Source organism: Delphinapterus leucas, chromosome 1 (genome assembly GCF_059928025.1).
Source record: "Delphinapterus leucas isolate spDelLeu-1000000601 "Yukka" chromosome 1, BTC_Dleu_Yukka2, whole genome shotgun sequence".
Lineage (NCBI taxonomy): Eukaryota > Metazoa > Chordata > Mammalia > Artiodactyla > Monodontidae > Delphinapterus > Delphinapterus leucas.
Window position 1 is genome coordinate 138,483,581 of NC_143129.1, and position 26,643 is coordinate 138,510,223.

A 26,643-nucleotide genomic window follows, 5' to 3' on the forward strand; every position below is an offset into this window, starting at 1 on the left:
TGCAAGCAGATCACTGCTCCGAGTTCCAGGGCTGTTTCTCAGGGTGTCATGAACTTCCAGTGTTGGGAATGGTTATATGACATAAAAGCTGGGATCCAGAAGGTCATAAATCTCATTCTTTCTTTTCTCCTTTCCCTGGCTTCTTCCCCTTTCTAACACACTGACCTCCTCCATCGGCCCCTTGAAAGAAAGAAATCAATCACCCCCCCAGACCGAAATGCAAACCTGAGCCTTCCCTGTGCACTGGATGGTTTTTCCTTGTCTGTGACAAAATTCACGAAATTTCGGAAAATGTCATTTCCCTCTTATGTGTGTCCTTGTCTCTACCCTACCCTGAGCCCTGGGAAGCAAAAAAACCCTTAAGCTCTTGCTATCAATGACCATGAAAAAGGAAGGAAGACACTTTGTTAGCCTAAAAAGAAATGTGCCAGAGAAAAGTAATTGTTGGACAAAAAAGAACATCAACTGGTTTTGCACTGCATTCTCAGCCCCACAGCAAACTACACAAATCTCTTTTCTTTGAAAACTATCTGGGAAACAAACCCCTCCAATCACCCTCTCCACTTCTGAATTGTTCCTCCCAGCCCCCATTCTCTTCATCCCCCTCCTCCCGGGACTGACTAATATGGCCTTTGTTAATTTCCAAGCCTTTAGGGAACAACTGTTCACAACCCTTCCTTCCAGTCTAATTGTTCAATACTGCTGATAGCTCTTGAGCCCGCTCTGCGAGAAGAGAGCAGGCGCTTCAGACACCCTGGGGTTTGTTGGGGGAACGGTTGTTGTTGTTGCTCCTAGGAAGCTGGGAAATTCATGCCCCATTCAAAGACAAGCGTTGTCGATACCCCGAAGAAGTCCGGTGGTCTGAACAGTTGCTACAGCCGAGACAGATGAGAATTTTTTAATTTACCCTGACGATCCCTTCCTGGTTGACATTTATTCGAAGCGTTTCAACTCACAGAATTTCTCAGCTGGAAGACTTTTTGGCCGGGTACACTGTACCATTAAAGGCTTCCCCAAAATGTCAAATCACAAAGGACACTCCGACGTCCAGCCATTGCTCTGCTGACACTTTTTGGAACAATAAAACCAGCCCAGCTGGGGCCACCCATACTAACTCCCAGTCAGGAAGAAGCACCTGCCTGGGCCAGGATAATTGTCTGGTCCAGCGTGCTCACTCCCGGGGAAGAGATGAAGGGCACAGCAAGAGAAAGGGACTCGGCAGAGAGCGCAGAGCTGAGCCCCAGGGAACACGGGTCAGTGCTCTTGCCTCGACACCACCTTGTCTCCTCACATCTATATTTTTTAAAGCTCTTCCTTAGCAACTAGTACCAATTTCTAGCCATCTTTGAAACACCCAGAACATAAAGAAGACACTGTCAGTTCCCTTCTTAAACCAACTTGAATTCTCCCCAGAGGAAAATAAGAAAATCTCCGTTGCACACACAGAGAGGCTGTTTAAATGTTAACTCCGCTGTCCCACCCTTATCCCGGTGGTTACTGCTAACCTTGTCCTCACTGAAGCTCTGGAGGGCCTGTAGCCAACCTGGTTCATAGCAGTAATAGTAGTCTTAATATCTACCATTTACTGAACATCGAATATAGACTAGGACACTTACAAAATCATTTCTAATTGTCAAACAACCCTGTGAGTTAATAGGGTCCCCCCACCCCACCCATTTTACAAAACAGAAAAAACAGAGATGAAGAAACTCAGAGAGGTTAAACAGCTTGCCCAAAGTCACACAGCCTGTCCGCAGTAGGCACAAGATTTGAATCACACCTATCTGTCACAAAAGCTGATTAGTTTCTCAGGAGCTTACGCTGTTTTCCACACTGGCTTAAGAATGTAAGAATGAGATTGCCCTATAGCTCTCAGGAACTAGTTGGTACCGGTACCAACAGCTGGCCCTTCTGGTTTACATTTTTCTAAGCATGAAAGCAATACAGACTTACACCATTCCCATGGATACCAGAGTCTCATATCACGAAGGCAATCAGAAACAAGATGAGTCAGTTTTAGCAAAAGCACTAAGTATAGACTGAGGTTAGGGCTATGTGTGCAAAAAGGAGCGGAGTGGAAGAGACTATCTAAGGATTTTTTTTTTTTAATCTTAACATAATGCCCAAAAAAGGAAAAAAGTAACTTGATTTATTTATTCTTCCATCCTCAGCAAATGTTGGCTGAGCACCTACTATGCACGCAACTTTCTAAATTCCATTAGAAAGGGAATGGTTCAGTTTCTCAACTTCTTGCCTACTTAGTCCCTTTGGTATCAGTCACACCACTGGTAATTCATCAATGGTTCTCCATCGTCCTCTGTACCCTGATACTGATGCTCTGTAAACACAATAGAACCTGCTGCTAACCTGACGACTTCTGTTCCTGTTATGACAGAGCCATGTTTTGCCCATTCCAAAATGGAAAGTACCAATAAAGTAGAGTTTGGGAGATGTAATCCAAACGACTCCACACCTGACAGTGTTCCACATGCTCCCGAAAAGAAGGCTCAGACACAGATTTCAACAGTTCCACTAGTCAGTGTCTTCCTGTTGTTATCCAAAGGTTCACCTCGATACCAGCAATGATGCCTTCTAAAAGTCTTCTAGGAGACGCCAAGTCATAAAGTTCTTGCAGGAATTAGCCAAACTGAGGGGATAGGGAGGGTGGGGTTAGAGGCAGAGGGAATGACAGGTACAGAGGTCCAAAGGCAAGAAAGAATGTGGAATATTTAACAAGCTATCAATACAAATAATACACTGAAGGTGGGCGGTAGTAACAGGGCTAGAGAGATAAGCAGAGGCCAGTATTTTTAAGGGGCCTTGCCTCAGCGACCATTCCTTCGTTCTTCTATTCATTTCACAGACGCTAATGAGCGCCTACTATGTACCAGGCATGATGCTAGATCCTTGAGATATCGAGATGGGTTAGCAACGTCTCAGGGTATCTGTTACCACCACTCAGTGATGAGCTGTACCTCACGCAGCTGGTTAACGTTCAACGTGTAATGTAAACTGGAACACAAGAAAACACCCCTTGTTTTTCCTAATCCACCTACTAAATTAAACTATTCACACCTGCAGGGGAAGGACTCCCTTGCACTGGTTTACAATGAACATTAGCCAAGCCCCCTAGGATAATGTTGGACTTTTGCCCACTCATCAATATTAATTGCAACACATATAGATCCAACCCTGTGTTCTCCCATTTCTCCAATTTCAGCCCTCACATCAAGGTATGTTCTTAATCCAACTGAAATTTCAGGGCACACACTTCAGTGCAGCTGGGACCATAAAAATTCACATGGTGTCACTAAGCACCACTAAGTGAAAAAAAATAAAATGAAAATTACATGCTTTCCAGCCACACAGAAAGCCCAAGGTCCACTTACAGAGAAGAAAAAAATCAGCCTGGATACTGTAAAAGAAGGCAACATGATTTTCCAACAACAACTGTATAGGACTCACAGATGTTTCCACACAGGAAGACGCTACTTTTGAAAACTGAAATAAAGTAAAATATCTCAATTACCAGAAACCTGACTCCAATGACAGTAACCCTAAAAGTGACCAGGCCACAGAATCTGTTCTTTGGTGACAGAAACTAATTTTAGATTTAAAGATTCACTCAGTCTTTCACCTTGATTTACATCATTATTTCCAAATATTCAGAACCTACCTGGTTTACGGTTGAGATTTCTGGTGACACAGAGAAAAGAATGGTGCATAACTTCAGGGTTACATTCACCTGGAAAGAAGCATCCATGAACTCAGTCAGGTGTCCTAAAACCGTGACATACAATTTAGACAAGCCACATGATGCCAGTCCTTCCACAACCCACGCTGGCTGCACTCCACTTTCAACTTCTAGTGAATACCTCATTAAATGAAATTAAGTGAAACATAAAACAATTTTTTTTTAACATATGAGAGAAGAGAATCTCCATTCATCCAAAGAGAAACTTTTATCAAATATCTTCTATGTGCCCAGGACACACAGCGCCTTCCTGTAAAGAGCACACCATTTAGGGGAAGGAGAGAGAAGAGGGGGGCAGTGGGCTGCAAGTAAATCCACACAATACAACAGGGGAGGTGTGGTCCCGTAGTCACTTACACACAACACAGGGCACCACGGAATCACAAATGAAGAGCGTCAAACAAGCCCAGGAAGGCTTCCTGGGGGAGGGTTTTTTGAGCTGAGTCTTATAGAAGACACTGGAATGATTTAAGGTTTTCAGGTAGTGAAGCAAGTATAACTAGCTCTGCATAGTTAGCAACATTTGCATTTTAGAGTGTACTCTGCTGGGTTGGGTTTCATAGACCAGAAGAGACTACTCAACAAAACTGGCTTATTTGCTAATGAACCCAGGGACACTGACAGGGTGTGGGTGGCTGAACAATGATGACCCCCCCCCCGACCCACACCCCCAAATGGCTACGTCCTAATTCCAGGTCCTGTGAATATGGCAAAAGGTGATCAAGTTAAGGATCTTGAGGTAGAGAGATTATCCTGCATTATTCAGGTAGGCCCAATGATGTAATCGCAAGGTTCCTTGTACGAGACAGGCGGGAGGACAAAGACCTGGGAGAAGGAAGCAGAGATTGGAGTGATGCAGCTGTGAGCCAAGGAACACCAACCCAGCGTCTAGAAGCTGGAAGAAGCAAGGAACAGGGTCTCCCCTGGAGCCTCCTGGATGGACCAGCCCTGCTGACACCAGACTGTTTTTTCAGACTTCCGAACACCAGAATCATTAAGAAAATAAATTTGTGTTGTTTTAAACCATTAGTTTGTGGCAATTTGTTACAGCAGCAATAGGAAACTTAAACACAGGGCTTGCAGTAATAGGAAGAAGAGTTGAATTAAATCAGCACTGACCTGACCCCACAAATCCAAGCACCACGATGTGCCTGAGCAGAGAAACGATGACAGTGACACTGACCATAACTTCACACATAAAACTTAAAACAGGTGCAAAATACTACAAATGGTTCGACTTGCTTATAGGTGAGCAGTCACCTAATAACTCAAGGTGAGCAGTCACCTAATATCCAGGGAATTAATATCTGACTGCCTCTGCCATGGCCAGCCCACCCACAGGCTCAGATTCTGCATACAAATCACTACTCCCAAGGCACCTACACGCAGTCCCTTGTGTGAAAAAGAAAGAAGCCAAGAAGCTGGAGGGCTGGGATTTTTGTCCTGTTCAGCGCTGTATCCCCAGCATTAGAACAATGCCCGGCACATAGTAGGTGCTCAGTAATATTTAGTGAACTGATGAAAGTCTGGAGTTAAAAGATAATCTACTTGTGAATAACAACTAAGTCTCCCGTGGATAATGTTTCTACTGAAAGGTTATCTGATTGGCCAGACTCTGCAGATTTCGAGAAAACTCCTTCCTCATAATTGCACTTCTGGTTTTAGCCATACAACGTGACGTGTAATAAAAAGGGCAGAATGAAATTTCGGAAAGTCAGTGAAACCGGGTTATATGGCAGTGTGTTAGCTCCGTGCTCCTGCCATGCTTGAGCGAAGAATTAATTTCCTTGAGAGTTTTTCTCCTTGGCTTAGTGCTGAAGTGGCACAAAACAGGCAGAGGTTTGATTCTCTTAGACTTACTATTAATGCCACCAGCATTTCAAGAAAAAAATATCTACAAGCAGATATGGAAGCCCCTTAATTAAATGAAATTTTACAGGCATTTGAAATATCCCAAAGCTAAGGGCCAGAGGGGAAGAAGGCAACGTGACACTTAAACCTGTGAGGATTAAGTAACAGCAGCAGCTAAACTGAGGCAGGCAACACACATTTCCAAAAGGACCTTGTACGTCAGGTATGTTCTGATGCCAGGTCTCATTATCCTAGTTTCTTCCACTAAAGATGGACAAAGGGTAGAAATTAAATAGCTACAGGCCTGCACTAATGGCTAACGCAAAGGAAAAATAAACATCCATCTATTTTCCCCAAGACCGTTTCCTGAGCACCTATCCTGTGCCAAGCCAAGTGCTAGATCCTAGAGACAGGAAAACATTCTAATTAGTTCTTGGGCATGTTCTCTGTATCAAGCAGCTGTGCTAAGTGTGGTCCCATTACTATCACCCTCATTGTCACAATGAGAAAACTGAGGCTTAGCAGTTCCGTGAGTTCATGGGGCTAGCGCCTGGCAGAGAAAGAATCTGAATCCAGCTACGTGTGAATTCCAGGGCTCAAATTCTCGTGGACAAGTGTCCCCATGCCTCTGCCCAGCAAGGGCCCATCACTGAATGGGTGAGTTAAGACCTCAACACACACACACGTACACACACACGTACACACACACTGATCAGGATAAATCTAGAGACAAAAGTTTTCCACAGAGCTGCCTGTCACAGGAACACAAAAGCGTTGTTTTAAGCCTTCTAGACCAGTGGTTTGCTTAAAAACAGATTACTGGGCCTTAACTCCTGAGTTTTTGATTCAGTGGGTCTAGAACTCAGATCAAGGATATGAATTTCTAACAAGTCCCCATGTGAGGCTTATGATGCTGATTTGGGGACCATACTGTGAGAGCCAGCGATGTATAAACCTGCAAACGTGATCTCTAAGGGCAAGAATTCTGTCTTTTTTGTTCTCTGTATCTAGAAGAATACATGGCACATGTTCGGCATTCAGGAAGTAATTACCAAATAAATAAATCTGCTGTGTACTTGAAAAAGAGATCACCAACCTTATTAAAATTGTGTGTGAACAGGTTCTGACTGGGGTCTGAGAAATCTTCTCGTGATTAAGGGCCATGAGCATCTTAATGAATGTTGTGACAAAGCCTTTGGCCTCTCAGAGGTTTGGTGTCGATGCATGGGTCCTGTTATCACAGCCTTTCTCAATCATGGTGAAATGGCATATTGAACAGAATACGGAATCAGTGCTAATTCCGTACTTAGTAAGTACAGATTCTACACAGCTAATGCTAGACAGCTCAATGTCCTCTGGCAAGTTCCTAACTTAGTAAAGCTCAGTTTTCCCTTCTGTACAATGGGTTCTTAGGAAGATCAGAAACAACATACATGAAGTGTTCAGATATGTGTCTAGCACATGGTAAGAATTTTTCAACGGTAGCTACGATCAACCGAATCACAAACATACCTCTGTCAGAGCCATCACAGAAATCTTCATCTTCAGTAAACAGTCGTTCGCCCAACAATATTTAGCAAATATTTACTAAGCATGCCATTCACTCTGTGGGGAGGCTTTGATTCTCTGATGCCACATTGAGTAATAGGTTAAAAAAAAATCCCCTCCCTAGATTTCCTGTCACCCCAAAGGGCTTGCTCTAAAAACCTTAGGAGGAAAGGCCCAGAAGTGCCCTCTGGAAGAGCTCAGGGGCAAGAATCGACAAGAGTCATGTAGAGAGATGAAGCCAGGTGTGCCTCCTCCCTCAGGAGGCATGAAGAGGGTTGAGTCAACAAGCCTACTTGCTCTTGGGCCAAACAGTCACCACAGGAGCGGTTCTCAGGGCAGGTGTGAGCGGATCAGAAGAGAAGCTGCACTGTCCGGTGGCTGCAGCTGGGAGGTTCTCTCCCAGGTGCTCTCTGAGGCTCCTGGCACCCACGGAGACACCTGCTGAATGCCAAAGAGCCTCTCTGTCTTCAGCCTCCATACCTGAAACACTAGCGCCGAAACAAAACGCCCCTCCCTTTGTGAAAGACTTCGTGCAAGTTAGCGTGTCTGCATCAAGTTATACTGTTAAGAAAACTAAAATCACGAGTAAGGAACCAGATAGCAGAAAGTAACCTTTACAATTTCATATTCCTGTGTTCATTCATAATGTAAAAGACTTAGAAAGGTACCCATTTGGACTCTTGGGAATAGGAAAATCCCAAAACCATAGTTTACTATTTTCAAAGGAGTTTCAATATGGGCTGGAATCAAGAATACCGTTCTTCAGGCTAAGTTTATATCCTGAAATATGCTTCTTGTAAGAAATAATTTTAAAATGTGGAATCTAAAATTAAGCAAAAATAACATACAGTATGTTCAGCTTTGAAATTTGCCGGGACTAAGCCAAGTTTACCATAAACAGAAGGCAGAATTGTCTATTTTTAACTTTACAGCCCTTGGGTGATTAAAATTTTGAGCCATAATAAACAACTTTTTTCTTCTTCGCAACATAATTTCTCATTTGAAATTGCAGTCTTTTTAGTTGTTTAGGAGATATGGATTGAGCACTTCATGTTTTTAAATTCTTTCTTAAACGGAAATTTCTTGCAGAGACTAAGTGCGTGCATTAGCATGCCAAGAGCACAGATTTTAAAAAAAGAAGAAAAGACCTCACCAAGGCCCCAAACTACACTGCCTTCTCCTCTTCTGTGCTGTTGAACAATTAGTACCTTCAGCCAGCTGCATTTTGGGAGAACAGAGTAAGTGATCCCACCATTCTGCCTACATAAATGGAATCACCACAAACACCTCACCATCACCCAGCAGATTATTTGGCAATTGGGTATCTTTGCAGATATATTATGTCAGCAGAAAGTGTACCTTCCCACCAGGAAAGACAGTTGCATATGCAATAAACCTATAGCCTTTGACACACCAGTTAATTACATCAGTTAGCTACTATCTCCTGTGCATGATCTCAGCGTTAATGAAACTACTTTGGTGTGGAAGTGTTAACAGGTCAAGACAAGCAGATCAGGAAACAGAAGGGATTTAGGGTCACACAGAATGTCAGTGTGCTGAGTCACAGAGAACTTAAGCTTGGCCCCCAAAAAGGATATAGAATTTTTCCCTCTGCTGCAAGTAGCTAGTATTCCTTTCCTTTGGCATCACTTAGAGCAAAATAGCTCAAAACTCTTTAGAAATTATCAAGTTTAATGGTATTGCCTCCCTATCAAGAGCTATTAGCAATTGAGTTACTGGAGATAAACTGAAGCCTGGTACCATGGGTGCTGACTTTACAAGCAATAGTTTTTCTCCCTGAGGGAAAGGGATGAGTGAAAGATGATGCCTGATTTCTGGTTTGGATGACAGGGTGAAAAATGGTGACAGACACTGATTCTGAAACACAGGAAGATGAGCAGATTTGTTGGAAAAATGGGTCAGGCGGTGCAAGATGTTAACCCAGGTTTTTGTCTCCATCTTTTCTTGTGGAGTGTGTGTGTGTAAGGCTTCAGAGAAAGCCCCAAACTCCTACTCCTGTCTTCCAGAGCAACAGAGAATATCCTACCAGGACACTTAATATTGAAGCGTGTTCTTAAGGTCATTCTAAGGAATCTCTCCTCCAGACTTGATAGCTACGCTTTCCTCACCTGCCCCTCCTATGATATGATTTCCTGATCCATGAGCGTCCGGATCTCCATTCTGTTGGCGTTCCTCTTAAACATTTTATGCCCAAAACTGGGCAAAAAATTCCAGCTGTGGTCAGACCACAGCCCAACACAGCATCAGCTTTGGGAATGACACTGTCACGCTGCTGGGCCCTATTAATCTTGTGGTCAACTTACACTCTTAGGCTGTTTTCACATGGACTGCTGTCAAATTATGTTTCCTCCTTTGTACAAGGAAATTTCTCATTCTAAATTCAGGATACCCCATTCCTAGCCTGTCTATATTTAACAGAAAATGAGGATTTTCATTCATTTTCACTTCATTCTTACCAATTTTGTTCCCAACTTCGCCAGGATGCCCAGAGGCCTATTGGAATGAGCTTTCCCACGCTACCTTCCAAGAAGCAGTCTGAAAATGTTCTTATCCCTTTTATCACTGGATTCTCCTTATCCCAGGTTACTTTATAAACAGCATTTTTCCTTACAGAAAATATATAAAGTTACGGGGGGAGGGGAGGCACCTGCATATTAAGAACAAGATAATTTGTCATTAGCCTTGGAACAGTGCAGGTCTACTATAAATGATTTCTTATTCTGGAGAACAAAATTTGTATTTTTATAATGTAAATTTACATACTGTACACTGGCCTTCCTCCACCCACCCACCCCAAAAGAAACCCCGAAACAAACAAAAAATACCAGCCAGATATGTACCAACAGCCTGGAGGTCAGTAAATAATTTAGGTCTTTTCTGTAGGCAGTAGTAAGGAATGCTGATTGCTTTTACTTAGCTATCAGTATGTAACAGGCTGCATAGCCTTCAGGGCAGAGGTACAGAAAGGTGCAAAGGAGGGAGCTATGTTTAAAAAAAAAAAAGAAGTACCCTGGCCAGTTTTCGGTACTTATCTCAGCCTTGCAGCCCCACTGCCTGGCTGTCTCAGGGTCATATAAGGATTCGAAGCTTAGGGAGTAGGTGGTCTCAAGCCTTCTATGTCTCTGGATATTCCTATCACTATTTATTGGTTATCATTCAGTTTGGTCGAGCCTAACATCTGGCTTTTCACCAGGTCATGGAAGTGCAGGGAGAGCTACTCTTCTACTGAGTTCTCAAAACATCCTGCAAATTCAACCCATTAGCAGACAGCAAAATTTTCTTTGTAAAGATCCTTAAGTAAGAGGTATACAAACAATTTTATACCTCTAAGGAAGATGGCAGGAGTAGAAATATATTTAACCTGATGCTTATCAATGTTAGAAATTAGAATGAGCTTCTTAATAGTTAAGCTCATTACATAGTCTTTTAAAGAAGACTGGAATACATCTGTTTGGGGCAATTTCAATGTAGTTGTGCCTGAAGGCAAAAGGAACGACAAGATCACTTCCCAGTAACCGTCTGAGTTCATTAACAATGCCACCAGAGCAGGCACCAATGACTCAGAATTGAAACGAGAGAGAGTATCATGAAATCTCAAGTTAGGGAGTCACTGATTCCTATCAGCTACCAACTCCCAGACCGGCTTTCAGGGCAGTACCCTAACTTCTTACTTTCTGTCTGTAAAAGAGATACCCAGGATCTCTTAGGTGAAAGAAAAAGATCTTTTTGAATAGAAGCATCCTCAATTAGAGTCAACTGCAGGCCTCATTGCTCTGCAGAACCCACCAGCCCTACAGAGTCTTCTCTGGAAACCCCCAAACTGACCAGTATCCAAAGACACTTGTGTCTCCTAACAACAGAAGCTACCCAGGTCAGGCTCTGGGCCAGCCTCTGCAAACTGTTTTTCTTCATTTCATCCTCGCAGTAACTAAATGAGTTAAGAATTATTTCTCTTTTACAGATTAGGAAACCAAGACTCTGAGAGTTTAAGATGACTAATTCTGTAATAAAAAGTGAGAGCCCAGGTTTGACCACAGATCAGTCTGACCACAAAGACTCTTCCCACCTCAAGGGAGCAGGGGTAAAGGTCAGTGTATTTTGTAAATAATTTTTGTTTTACTAAAAATAAAGAAAAGGATGGTCTTACTCTTTCATTCTTGAGGGAAAAAGTTGCCATGATCACTTTTCTTTTTTTTTTTTTTTTTTGCTGTAATCTTCACTCCATTTAACTCAGCCTTTTTCAACCAGAAAAAAGAGAAAATGAGCTAACAGTAAGAATAGGGAATATTTAATTTTTATGTGCTAATTAATGCATAAGCAACATCTATCACAACTAGAAAAGATTTTAGGCCTTCTATATATCTTCCTCTAAACCAGCAGGAGGATCATAACTGACTCTGACAAATCACTGCTGACACTTAGGCTTAAAACTGGGGACAACCAAAACACCCATGCCTGCGGTAGACATATCCGAACGCCTTGGTTGCATACCAGGAATCACCAGGGAAGCTTTAGAAAATACTCATGCCCGACCCCATCCCAGGTGATGCTAAAAGGGCAGTCATGGCTGAGAACCACAGTCCCAAAGCAATGGAACTGAGGGTTAAACACAACACAGAATAAGTGCATTGAGAAGTTATCCAAGGATGAAGAGAAAGAGAGCAAGCACTGTGAACCAAGCCAACCCTGAGTTCCACCCTGGTAACACACAGCTCACTCAGTCCTTCTGAATCTCTTTTTCCTTGTCCGTAAAATTAGGTGAATAATACCTACCTTGCAGAGTTGTCTTCAATAAGGTATACAAGACACTTAGCATGCAGCACTTAATAAGTGTTTCAACTTTCTGAAGTGTCTCTCCATTTGGCTACTCTAGGCTCCACACAATTCACTTATTAAATTTGAGTCAACATTCTTTCCAAAATCTATGAGCTTCTGTCCTCTAGCATTTTTCCCTTAAAATGACCTTGATCCATAAAACTATGTGTAGAATATTTACATTCATAATCCAATTCTCACATATTTATAGGATAGTTCACTTGAAACCACCCTTAACTAAGTGGAAGTTTCTTTTAAATATGGACACCTATTTTTGAGCACCTATTATGTGCCAGGCATTGTGCCAAGCATTCTATACATATAATCTAATTGAATTTCTCTTAATTCTTATAAAGCCTCTCCAGGAAAAGAAACATTTCACTCATTTTATAAATGATGAAATTGGATTTCACAGAGATGAAGTAACTTGCACACACATACACACACACACACAAAGAGCAAATGGGGGAACTTTCTAGAATTTGAACCGAGGTCTCTCAAAAACTCCTAAGTCAGACCATAATTGTGTCTCCCAGTGTATACAATATTTCACATACAAAGTGCATACGTATGTATACTTAATGTATATAGTCATAAAATACTTTGTGCATATGTGTGCACATGACATACTTTAAGAGATTTAAGCTAAACTGCATTTCTGCACTTAGAACAGCATCATAAAATTAATTTCTAAACCAATATTTAAATTCATCTAGTTTGTATGTTTAGCGATTGGTGTTAATTCATCTCTCATAAGTGTTAGAAAGGGTCTATAGCCCCTCCCCCCAGCCCTTTTATACTATTCAAGCTTTTTATTAGCCCTAATGTTGATTCCCTTCCCAGGGCATCTACTGGTTTGCGTATAATTTGTCTAATTAAATTTAAAGAAGAGATGTTTCAGTGAGCACCATTTCATCATTTCCTCTTATACTCCATGCTGTGGACTTTAATGAGGACCTAAACCCCATCTTAACTCAGCCTTAGTTTCAGCACAGATGAGCTGTGCTTGTTAAGACAGTCTTCAGTTGTCAGGAAAAATAGCTTTATTAAGGTCATGGAATGTGGAGAGTTTGATTAAAGCTAATCAAGGAAGAAAGCCAGGCGGCAGCACAGTGAATCAAGCCTCGGTACAACATGTTTAACATAACTTAACCTAGCCTATCTGTTAAAAGCAGACATAAATAAGATCAGGTTTCCAAGAAGAATGCATGGACAAATGCAGGCATATTACACAGTGTAATATATCTCCTGAGTTTAAGTTGAACAACTCTTTAAATAAGCAGCATATATTTTAAGCCACATGGATGCAAGTGACAGTGGAGGGTTTTCAATAGCCCCCGTCATTTAAACGAGTGCAGGGGTGGTGGTGGGGTGAGGGGGAGATTACTTATATTCTTTCAGATTTAAAATGTGTGATCTATGGATATGTCTGGCCAGTGATGGCACATTCGATATCACTCTTATTAATCTGAAAGTGAGGCTTCCGGCTCAGTAAACCTAAGTGACTGCTGTTAGCACATGTAATGCCAAGGCATTCAACCCTTACAATATTTTGGAAGGTTTTTCTAAGGGGGGTTTATACGATTGTTTTAGTTTTATGAAAGTTAAGTAGTTGAGTAACAGGAAGGAATTAGTCGGAATCTGGAAATCTGAAGACCTAGGCTACAGTCCTGATGCTAAAGTAACTGGTCACATGACCTTCCAAAAGATTCCTGGCCTGGGCCATGTGGGTCTCAGTTCTTCAAAGACCCAAATGAGAGTATCTGGACTAAATGGTCTCTTAAAATCTAAAACTCCTATGATGCTCTTACAGTCTACTTCCAAATCTGAAGTTCTACCATGCTATTAAAGTCTACTGCAGGGACTTCCCTGGTGGCACAGTGGTTAAGAATCTGCCTGCCAGTGCAGGGGATACGGGTTCAAACCCTGGTCCGGAAGATCCTGCATGCCATGGAGCAATTAAACCCATGTGCCACAACTACTGAGCCTGCGCTCTAGAGCCCGCGAGCTACAACTACTGAGCCTGAGTGCCACAACTACTGAAGCCTGTGCGCTTAGAGCCCATGCTCTGCAACAAGAGAAGCCACCCAATAAGAAGCCCGTGAACTGCAACGAAGAGTAGCCCCCTCTCGCTGCAACTAGAGAAAAGCCTGCACGCAGCAACAAAGACCCAAGGCAGCCAAAAATTTTTAAAAATTAAAAAAAAGTCTACTGCAGCCTTCACACCATTTTCTTCCTAATTTAAGGCAATATGTTAAGATGAATGGCCGTCCTAAATTGTTACTCGGCACTGAAATTTAAGAATCTTAATTCAAAAAGTAACTGTAGAGAATGAATGAAGCCTTGAAGAGTTTCAAAAATGAAGAACAATTGTCCTGATGATGATGATCTCTTTTCTCTTTGTTAAGACCACTCTATTTACTTTTTTTTTTTTTTTTTTTGCGGTACGCGGGCCTCTCACTGTTGCGGCCTCTCCCGTTGCGGAGCACAGGCTCCAGACGCGCAGGCTCAGCGGCCATGGCTCACGGACCCAGCCGCTCCGCGGCATGTGGGATCCTCCCGGACCGGGGCACAAACCCATGTCCCCTGCATCGGCAGGCGGACTCTCAACCACTGCGCCCCCAGGGAAACCCATCTACTTACTTTTTACTTTCTATTCTTTTCCCTCCCTTCCAGGTGTGCAGCTTCAGGACATATTATTTTTAACACACACACACACACACTTTTAAAAAAAATATCTTTATAGCTAATTCCATGATACTCATTATCTAGGCAGACTCCATGTTAAATTCATGATTATCAATCTAGTATTAACAACTAATAAATATTTTAACTTGGTCATCAAAGAATCTTGAAGTGGTCGTATCTAAGCTATTCCACATCCTATGCTATATCTTATAAAGCTGAAACAGGTAAGAAACTTCATGAGATACATGCACTCAAGATTTTAGAGTTCCACAGAGTAAAATGGACATCAGAAAACAGCAGACCTTGCTTTCCACTCTAGCCTGACTCACCACCTTTTTCTGATTTACTGGAGGTAATGGAATACAGAGGCTTAGGAAGAACAGAGGAGAGCTGTGCGTAATAGGATTTAAATAATCTGATTTTCCTAAGAAAAGAAATTGAGAAGCAAGAGATAAAGGATTTTCTGTACCTGTACACACACACACACACACACACACACACACACATACACAGACATCTTTAAATCACCCTGTAGTTTCCAAAGCACTTTTGTATCTCTTAGATATCATTTAATCATTATTTTTTAAAAAAAACCTCAAAGGCAAGGAGGGCAGGTACTATTATTTCCGACTTTTAAGAAATGGAGGAGCAAAGAAATTAAGTGACTCCGTTAAGAAATTAAACAACTTCACATAGTTTGTTAATGGCAGTGTCAGAAGCAGACTCCAGGTCTTCTGAATTCTTATCTAATGCTATCCTACTATACGATGCTGCCTATTTACATTCATTTTTGAAAAAATCAACAGATATTTACTGAGTGCCAGTTATATGTCAAGCACTATTCTAGGTACTAGGAAAACAACAGTGAACAAGACCAATAATGTCCCTTCCCTCCTAAAACATTCTAGTGTACATATGCACGTATTTACAATATGTATAGTTTAATATATATGGCTTTTCATACACTTTTCTATACCAGCCAGTTTCTGAGACTCATTAAAAATTAAGATCACATATAAATATTTATTATTTTTTAAGAACTGCACTCATTAGGTCAGCACAGAACAAATAAATCCCAGCCACTCCTGCCTCCCTTCCTTCCTCATTCCTCCACACAGCTAGCCTTTTAAAACAATCTAAGTAAATAGCAAAGTAACATCTATTCCAGTTACATATTTGTTCACATGATGGGAAGAAAAAAATGGCTATAAAAGTCTTCAGAAAAAGGAGAGGTTCAAAATTACGGAGAGGGCTTTTTCTAAGGATCATCTTAAGCACACAGGATCTTAAAGAAAGCACGTGGACATCTTGTTTGGAAAAAGTTTGTTCTTTTTTTCTTTCTTTTTAATCTACACAAAGCTCAGTCTTAAAAAGCCTGGGGTGGGGGGTGTCCTCTCCCCATCTCTAGTTCTGTTGCTGAATGAAAGATCGACAGGAAATTAACGCAGTGGTAGGGAGATTCTTGCCAAGAGTGAATTCTGAAACAAAAGACTCACTATTGTGTTAAGAAAATCTGACATCTATACCCTCAGCCATGTTCTAAACTTCAGTGATCCTTTAGTATGATCTATGATTTGTTGTAAGTTTTTAACATACATATCTAAAGTGTTGTATTACTCCTCATTTTCCAACTCCCAAAAGAGGAACAGATTTGTTTCTTTGTTCCTCCCTTCTCTGCTTGTTTGTCTGTTTTTAGCCAGTGACAGAGTTAGTCAATGGATTCAACTAGCTTCCTCCTTTTACCGTCCAGGCCAAAAGCATACCACTTTTGAGGTTTACAGGATTTCAATTACCACTAAGTTACCTATGATGACGGTATTGACCTCCGTTGTTTTGAGCTGATGTTACAGAAAAGGCTCATTTCTTGATTCCACATATAAGTGATATTATATGTTATTTGTTCTTCTCTTTCTGATTTACTTCACTGTGTATGACAATCTCTAGGGGGGAAGGGGGTTGGGATGAATTGGGAGATTGGGATTGACGTATATACACTACTATGTATAAAACAGATTACTAATGAGAACCTACTGTATAGCACAGGGAATTCTACTCAGTCCTCTGTGGTGACCTAAATGGGAAGGAAATCTAAAAGAGAGTGTATATATGTATACGTATCACTGATTCACCTTGCTATAGCAAGAAACTAACACAACACTCCAAAGTAACTATACTCCAATAAAAATTAATTTTAAAAAAGGCTCATTTCTTGACAAATTTGTGAACTTGACATTGTTGCTATTTCCCCATTTCTAACAGCCTTTACAACATTAATACCACGGAAAGAATACCAGACCATGATAGTGGAAGCCAGTAACCTAAGAATTTAAAATCAAACCAAGTGTTACTCAGGTAGATCCACTGAGCATGAGGCATATATGAGATTAAGTTAAAAGGTGAGATTCTTTTAGTAATCGTAGTGGATCGCCTTATTTGATACTCAGTGCTAATCTCTCAGATAACTTTTTAGACAGATTTTCTTGATTTTTTGGTAATGACATAACCAAAGCTGGTCATATCTTCACTGCTCTTCTCAAAAAACAAACTGGGTTCACTTTGTTTCTATCACTTGGCTTACCTATAGTTAACTGCTTCTAAAGAAATGTATAAAATTGTGACCTACCAACATGAAATCGTGTTCCTCTGCTATTGAAATAGGTGCCAGTAAAGCCAGAAGTAGGAACAAGTCACCAGTGTATCAGCTGTAGAAGTTTTCTGGGCACGTTCCAAAAGTCTACATCTGCTTGGCAACAACTCAGAAAAGAGATACGGTTACTCTTTCTACAGTAACATAGCTTTCCCAGGCTTCAATATATGAAAAACAGCTTGCTCCATATCAGAAAAAAATCCAACTAGATTTGTGAAAATCACATACTCACTATTCTGTCCCATCAACTTAAAAATCACTGCCATAGGTGGAACCAAAATCATCAATGACATAGTTATCCTCTATTGTCCTGTTCATGTGATCTAAGAGTCCGAGTGGGAATCTTTTTTTCCTTTTCTTTTTGCAACATAAACACTTAAGCATTTAGTGATAAAATATTAAAAGCGTGAGGCTCCAGACCCAGTGAGTACAAGTTGCTGATAGAGCACCAGGCACCAAGGAAAGGTGTCAAGTATGTTAAAATACGGCTCTAGCTTAGACATTAGGGGGCCTATTCTTTCTCTAATATGCTTGCGTTATTCCTACTGTCCACAGTTAAATGTGCACATCAGCACTAAAATGCATCCCCTTAAAATCTAGAGAGGAAATTCAACACATCGATGTCAATGAACAAAGCAATTGTCACATTTGTTCACCACAAACAACAGATCTAGACACTGTTTTTAATTATAACATTAATTGATCTTTTGTCACCACTAATTAGAGCGATAACATCACATTTAGTTACTTCACTAGCAGGAGTCGACTTTGAGTTGCTGGAAAATGCATCAGTGGGGAAGAGAGTGAAGTGGGCAGAAAAAGGAGAATTTAGGGGGGAAAAAGTCATAGTATTTTTTTAAAATAAATGTTTATCACTGTTGAGAGCATTTTCATTATTTAATTAATCTTGTTTCTCATGAAAACTTCACTTTGTCTGTTTGCAGTTAGGGTTCATACTGCTATTATATAAAATGTTCCCTCATTGTTGGGAAATTACGGACAAGGAAGACTAGGTTGATGACCGGAAAAGCTACCTTTGTACTTTGAAAAAACAAAGTTGCACGAACCTGTCATAGCCCTAGTCTATGAGAAATGTAAGGAACTTTAATGGGAATTTTAGTAGAACCACTTAAAATTAAGTGATGAATTAGAATGGGAAAAGTTATCCCAATAAAAGCAAACAAATTAACTCACCTGACCTTGGTCCACATAAAAGATTCATTTTCTTAATGGAAACAAACTCTGAGTCTAGCTCAGGTTTAACCACTGAAGTGTGTGTGGAACCTAAATTAAGCTATAGAAACGTATGCCTCCAGAAACTCAGGTGTACATGCACAAGTAGGTAAGCGTTCTTGTAGCTGCGGGATATGCCACTGTCATGGTCTAGTATGACCCACTTCTGCAATGATTACCACATGAGTCAGAAACCTGTTAAGACCCAATTAACAAAAATGTTATGCATCACTGATGCATGCTTTGTCCAGAGCTTAATTCCACTGTTTCCCTAAGTAAATTCTGTCTTTTCTATTCATTTAACTTTCTCTTCCCTTGGGTACAAGAAGCAACTTCTTCCATTTTGTTTAAAAAGGTTACAGAAGATCTGAAAGTTACTGGGCAATGGGCATGCCTTTTTATCCATTACTCTAAAAAAGTAAGGTAACATTTGTCTTCATCATACATCTGGCAACTCTGATGCTGTAAAAACCAAGAATCTTTCTTATTTCACTAGCAGTCTGAAAGATAACTTTAACACAGCCCAAGAGAACTGGAAATGGGTTGGTCTTTCCTCTTCTTCCTACCTCAACAAGAAAAACTGTTTTAAAACAAAGTAGAATTACTGAGTAAGTCATTCTGGGAGCGTAAGAAAAGCTTAGAGTCTAGGCTGTATGCTTGAAGCAAAGACAATGACTTCGAGTTCTTGGAGAAGAGTCAAGGAAGGTTCATCATAACATTGTAAGAGCCATTACATTGGGTCAGCTCCCTTGTCTATCAAGCAAGGATTCTAATTCTAATGGGGTCCCCAAGAGACAGTTTGTAGGAACGTATGGCTAGGCTCTGAATGTCTCTCAACATTCCTAGCTTTATTAGATGTCTTTAACACAGTCAGTATTTCTAAACTCCCCTTGGAAAGTATCCCTAATGGGAAATACAGCAAAGAACTCACAACTTCAGATGAGAAAATGTGACTGTGGTCTTTCTGTGGGTATTATTTCACTTGCACAGAAACTGTCCTTTAAAACCAAGTTGTGTGGATTTTTGCTCTTACGCCACTAGATAACGGTGGATAGACATAAAATAAACTACTCCTGGGGCAACTGGGCTACTTCACATGGTCTAGAAATGATCTTTACTTAATCTTATACTTTTGACATTTAGAAGATAAAAAAAACAAAGCATGAGGTAGGTAGGCACCACTGTTTATAGGAAAAAGTCCTACTGTTTTTAGTGTGTGACCTTAGGAAAGTCACTTTAGTATCAGGACCTGAGTTTCCTTATCTAAAAAGTACAGGGGATTGTAGTAACTAACCTCTCTAAAGCCTAGATGTCTAAAACTCTCTTTTTATGTATGTAAAATTGTCAATTTCCGTTTCATGCAGGCCAATGCCCATCTTAAACAACAACATATGAGGGGGGTTATGTTCATCAACACTTTCGCGTCAGCTACATATTTTTTATTTCACACATAATAAAGCTCATCATTTTTAACTGGGCTCTTCACTTCCCTGTAGCTCACAACTCATTATGGTCCATTATTCTTCCTCTTCATTGTTTATTAAATTAATTAGGCACTCAGTACAACTGCATTTTTACACCATTCACCCAAAATAAAGGCACATGAAATAAGGTTGACTAAAATAAACAACCCACAACACTAAATAACAGGCAGTTTCATCTCAATCACTCCATTCAGTTCAGAAACCTTCGGAGTTCAAAATGTGCCACACATGGGCTTAGTGCTAGGAAGTCAAGGGCTTGCCAAGGCCCCTGCTCTTGAGAATCTCCCAGGCTACTGAGGACACCAACACCTACTCAACAGCAGGTAAGTGCCAGGCGTAGACAGGATATTTTTCAATATCCCACCTGTTTTCAAGGTTCCTGCAGAGTAAAGGGTAAGGTCTTGGTGAATAACACTTAGGCTTATAGTTAAAAACAAAGAAAAATGGAAAATAAATGCAAACTCTTTTAACATTTATATTTTTTACCTTTTAAAGGACACTTTTTAAGAAAAGGCACACTTCCTATAAGACTATTACAGTCTCTCTTCCATTTTTAAGGGCATAATTACCCTTTTACAATGTCCAGGAGTATCAAGAGAATGCAGAAAACACAGCAAACTTTAATTTTAACCAGGCATCTTATGAGACTATTTCACCTGTCTGCTGGACAAAGTAAATGGTCTAGATGATGGTTATGTGAATTCATGGTCATTTGGGAAGCCCTCCTCGAAGAGGTTAGTTAACTCAAGCTAGAGGAAGTTCTCTACTTTGAGTAGTTCTCAACTTTTTAAGATAATGGGTTCCTTTAAAAACCTGACAATCATTACGAACCCTCTTCCCAGAAAAATTCACAGGCAGTGTAAATTCTGCATGCAATTTCAGGAACTAATACACAGACCACAAGTTAACCTAGCCTGTTTGTCCTGTTCATTATTTTTATTAATGGCCTGAATGATGGCATACTAACAATTGGCTGATGAATCAGGCAGGGCGGAATGAAACTAAGGTATCTGCTAACACCCATCTTTTCTGAGTCTAGACCCCTAGGATTCAAAAAGAATCCTTCCATGTGTTGGAAGGTGAATCGCAGTCAGAAAGAGGATGGTCGAGTGTGTGTGTGTTCGTTCAAAAAAAAAAAATCAACTACGTACAAGATGGCAGAGACCATATGGGCAGCAGTGGTTGTTAACATACCTGAATGAGGAAAGAAAATTCCATCAACTCTGTGATGTCCCTGAGGTGGAATGGAGACCAAGGAGAGATTTTAATGAGAGGCAGATGTCTGCTAAATAAGAGAAAGTATTTTCAAACAATATGCATTAGGGCAGAAGAGGCTGCCCTGTGAGGAAGGGAGCTCTTCTTCAACCTGGGAGGCAGGTTAGTGCCGTGCCAAGAAGATGGAACTTCGTTCTAATTTCGCTTTTGCCTTAAGCTAGATACATGAGCTGAGGCAAGTCGCCTTACGTTTGTATAACTTAGTTTCCTCATCTGTAAACTGGAGGTTATAAAACCCAAACGTAAGTCAGATGAGACAGTGAGAAAGTGTCTACTACAGTATCTTGCAGATATGAGGTATTTAACATGAGGGCCTGCAACCTTCTTCTCCACTCCCTCACTTTTCTCTGGGAAGTATTTAAGCAAAGGCTCTTGGGGGCATCACACAGGAGCTTCTTACAGAGGAAGGCTGTTAGACATGATGGCCTCTAATATCCTTTTAAGTCTAGGGTTTGATTAGCAAAACCGTTCTTAGGTGATACCTCTTCCACATTATGTGTATGATGTTGAAAATGATTTACTTTCGTCCTTCTCCCTTCCTTGAGCAGCCCCACCTGAAAATCAGAATGAATGCGCCTATTTTTCTCCTCAGGTATTATATGCTTGCTCGCTCATTCCACTTTATTTCAAAGAATTTTCCATAAGCTCTTAAATGTTTCCATATGACACCATATTCTGCAGGTAACCTGAGTTCATACCATTCCCCAAACGAGAGTCCCTATAAAACGTTCCAGGATCTCTTTGTGTGCCCTGAATAGAATTTGTTAGGCTGCCAAATCATTCGGTCTTCTCCAGATACCCTTGTCGTTCCTAACTTGGGTTATCGAATTCTTTTATCAGCATATTTTAATCAAAGCCTTTCAAAACAGTCTGAGGGTTAGGAAACACCATAAGGTCTAAACGAAAAAAGGCAAGAGGGTAAAACAGAACTACCAATGGGGACAAAAGCAAAGGGCTGTTCTGACTCTGCTTTAGGGTACAACCACAGCGGAAGCTACTGTTATCTTAGGAGGGAAAAAAGACGCCAACTCAAATGTCACATGTGAATAAATTATTGGCCGTTCATAAACAACAACAAAAAGGAAGGTATTCTAGTTTTCTTCCTAACCCATGAGTTTACACAAGAGCCTTGGTTAGCACAGTTTAAAAAGAGGGAATCGTTCTTTTGTCAAGAAATCATCACCCACCACTCAAAAAATATAAAAATAAGACGAAGAATTAAAAAAGGAAGAAAAGTCGCAGGCTCCACGCCTCCTAAGGCATCAGAGATTCACTCCTCTCGCAGTGAGAAGCAGAGATGGTGGGCGCGATCCAGAGTCGCAGCTGCTTTGGAAGCCGCCGGGCTCCGCTGTCATTTCAGAAGCCTCGCTGCACACACACATCTGAACACGGCCACCTGGACTCCCTCCTCCCATGGAGGGAGGCCAGGCTACAGCGGTTCCATCCCTGCCACTCTCTGCGAGGAAGGAGGAAGGCCTCTGTGCAGAGCACTTGCCACCCCCATGCAGGATGCTTTGTCACATAGGGCGGCGATTGAAATGAGGAAAAACAAACCAAAAACTGGCTGCCTCCTCCCATCCAGCACAATTTCAAAACTAAAGGAAATCATTGTTTCTTTCATTATTACTTTCTTTCAGCCACGACAATAAATACTCTTGGGCAAGTAACTCATCAGTGGAAAGCTATTCAAAGAATTTTACATTGATAACACTACACATGTGGAACTGGAGAGAACTTTGTTGATAATTTGTTCTGAACCTCTCACCATTTAGATACCTGGAATGTCTAGAGCTCCTTGGCCTGTCAAAATAGAAAAGCCCTAGGAAGGATTCATAACACAAATCTTCCTGTCTGTTCCGGACAGAAGGAATCTTCCCTTCCTCTGTGAGCCCGTATCTCATTTATGCAACACTCACTCCACTGTTCAGTTGTAAGGTCTATCTCCACTGCAAGACCTGAAGCCTTTTGGGCCTCTCACTGTTGTGGCCTCTCCCGTTGAGGAGCACAGGCTCCGGACGCGCAGGCTCAGCGGCCATGGCTCACGGGCCCAGCCGCTCCGCGGCATGTGGGATCTTCCCGGACCAGGGCACGAACCCGTGTCCCCTGCATTGGCAGGCAGACTCTCAACCACTGCGCCACCAGGGAAGCCCCTAAAGCCTCTTGAGTAGGACCCAGGCTTATTCCTCTATGGATCCATAATGCCTCACAGAATGGTTGGCTCAGAGAAAATTCTCACAGTTGCCCCAATAAGCGGTTGCTGAATTAAGTGGGATCAAAGGACACTGAAGGTCAAGAAGCTAAAATGACTGGCCAAGGATCACACGGCTAGAACCAGAACTAAATCCCCCAGTGGGGCTCCCTCTCCTCTTCCACATGACTCTCTCACACTAAAAAAGGTGATAGGAATGGCTTAGGATTTTATTGTCTCTTGAATCCCAACTGTCCTTCTTTCAACATTGAAGCAACTCTTCTTCCAGTAAGACACTCAGATTCAAGAAAAAGGAATCTGTTTTGCCAAGTATTAAATAATTTGATAAAAGGCTGGTAAAACAGAAAGGTTTTGCACATGCAAATCTGCCCTTGCACCCAATTTCAATTCTCTTATTTTCCTGATCTATATTCCTGCTCTCCAGATGGACCATCAGCTTTATACCAATGCCAGCAACAGCTTGCGTATTGTTTGTTTAAAACAAAGATGATGGATTAAATATCATATGCAATGTGAGGAAAGAGGTTAAGGCTAATATTCCTGTCCTGAAATATAGCATAAACCCAGTCCATGTAGCTTTTTTCCCCAGTGGATTCGTATAAATAAAAATTTAATTTTATTTTTCAGACTCATAAGAGGAAGCATGCATTCCTCTAAGAATATGGAGCCTTTCCATCGCTCCAGATTTATTCTTGTTCTAAGGCATCATTACCCTCCAAATTATACAGACTTATGTCATTTCATTGAAACACTCATTCACCCATCACATGCCCAGATCCAACAGTAACACTTTTGTTTTAAAATTATGCCAAAATGAGCAAACTTGAAATTCTTTCACCTATATTTGAGTACTCTGCAAAATATCTTTAATCATCTCAAATAAATTCCAACCAAAAAAAAATCTGCAATTTCAATGCAAAATATATAAACCAAAGAAATCACAGCAGAGGTCTCTTTTTGTACCCTGTGCATTATTATAGGAAGCATCCTACAGAGTAGTTGCCAACAGGGTGGACTGTGTATCAAAACCAGCCCTACTATGTAGGTTTTCTGCCATGACTATGGATTCTGTCCTGCATATTTATATGTAATTTCCATTAGAAAACTGACTTAAGGGGGGGGAAAAAACACTTTTAGAAGCCAGGATGAAAGAATTGTGCAAAATGCAAAGATAATTCCATCAGGGGATTCTGATGATAAGATATCGTTTAAGTAGATTATCATCAACAAAAGAATACTGATTAGTGTCTAGGAGTCCGAAGAGGAATATCTCTAGGAAGAGAAACCAAAGGTGGAACTCTCCACTTCCTCCTGGCTACAAGGATGGGTGTCCTGAATAGAAACAAGGAGCCGATGGGGAACAGTCGCAAACGCACAGTCTAACCCTAGATACAGTCTAGGCATCAGTTTCTTGACCGAAGGTTTTATTACTCTGCCATTTCTGTCACTCAGGTTGAAACTTTATTTGAGGCTGGAATTTGGCCCTCCCCAGTTGTACCATGAAGAGAAAATATTTAAAGAAAGGTGTTTTGCAATTCCTATGTTTGGAATGAGTGATAAAATCTGTAGTGCTACCGATGCTTTCTAGATGCCAGTTCAGTGACATCCATTTTATATGTCAGGACAGAATAGCAGGCAGATTGTATGTCTAATGAGACACTCAACAACCCTGTACAGACTCTGGGATGCATGCGGGGTAGTCTAAAACTTTAAAATATGACCTTTATGGCAACTTGACTGCCAAAAGCACAATTAATCCAGTCTTTTTGCATTATATAACTCTCCATTTTACAATACTGGATTGCCATTTTCTCTTTTATGTTTGCACATGTGAGATTAGTCGACTAACAAGCATATACAAGCACCCAGACAAATAAAAAGAAGCGATAATACAGAATGTTCCCATTAGCGATATGAAAAAATAGCCACAAATAGATCATGGTAAACAAGTGGACACATTAATAAATTTAACTTTTAAAAACAGAAAAGTCCCATTCACAACACAGAATATAAATTTTATCTAGGACCTTGAAGCTTGAATCTGGGTTAAATGAAACCTCAGGTCCCTTACAGCTATAACATTCTATAATTCTTTGAGTCTATTTTTATTTGTTCACTTGAATTTCTTCTTGTCAGGGAAGGTAGCTTTAGCCTCCCTTTAGAATATCTTTCCACCTACACATCTTCCTACTGCAATAACACAAGTTGAGCTGAATGCACAGTTATGTAACTTTAAGATCAAAAGAAAATGGAAAAGAGAGTCCTACCCCAGCCCCACATGCTATCACCACCAAGAGCCAGCTAGGGAACATTTCATTTTACCAATATACTAAAGACTGCACTAAAATACTTCGCAACAGGTTAAAAATTCTTTCTTTGGATTTACGGCGGTGGGGGGCGGGGGGGGGGAATCACACCATTGAAAGTTACCTGAATGATGGTATCTACTGCTATAATTTCCTTCACAATGCTATTTAAGAACAGCAAAAAGAGTCTTTTATTGCACACATCTACTTATGGAGTGCAAATTCTTTGCCTCTTAAAGCAAACTCTATTTGTGTTGAATGTATATTCACCATTTCCTGCTAATAGGGTAAAAACTGATTCCAGATGAGTAGAAAAATGTCTTAGTTTTCACAGAAAATTAATTCCAGGGAAAAAAATGTTTACAAGTTTTTAAAAATTTTATAACTTTGTACATAAATTTCTGGTTTCTTGTTTCTATATTTTACTCCCTGGAATTTTTTTTGGAGGAGGGTCAGTTTGTGATAACACAGTGTACATTTACACTCTGTGCATAAGGTTGCTAATTTCCATCCAGGATCCAAGAGAGCTTTAATGTTTTATTGCCTCAAAGAGAACACTTTTTTAAAAGAACAACAGAACACAGCATAGACTATCACCTGAAAAACAAGAGTACAAAAGCCCCGGGAACAGCAGAGTTAAAGATGATCATTTAATCAACCTTAACTCACACTAGAATATTTAGCAATTGCATCATTCCTAGTACACAAGTCACACGCTGTCCTCAGTGCACTGCATTGAGTAACAGACAATGCAATGCTTTAAATTTGATTTCCTAATGTCCTGGAGGTCAATGTAAGACCTTGCAATTTGT

At 40.8% G+C, this 26,643-nt stretch overlaps 1 protein-coding gene across 19 annotated transcripts in view; it reads right to left on the minus strand.

Moving 5' to 3' along the window:
* NFIA (nuclear factor I A) overlaps positions 1-26,643 on the minus strand; it is a 390,456-nt gene that overhangs the window by 325,682 nt on the left and 38,131 nt on the right. For 10 of the 19 annotated variants that reach the window (XM_089921805.1, XM_089921781.1, XM_089921773.1 and 7 more), the window contains exon 3: positions 3,677-3,745. The exons of the other annotated variants lie outside the window; for them this stretch is intronic. In XM_089921805.1, the coding sequence (XP_089777931.1) occupies positions 3,677-3,745 (69 nt within the window). The remainder of the gene's footprint in view (positions 1-3,676; positions 3,746-26,643) is intronic. 19 annotated transcript variants of the gene reach the window in all.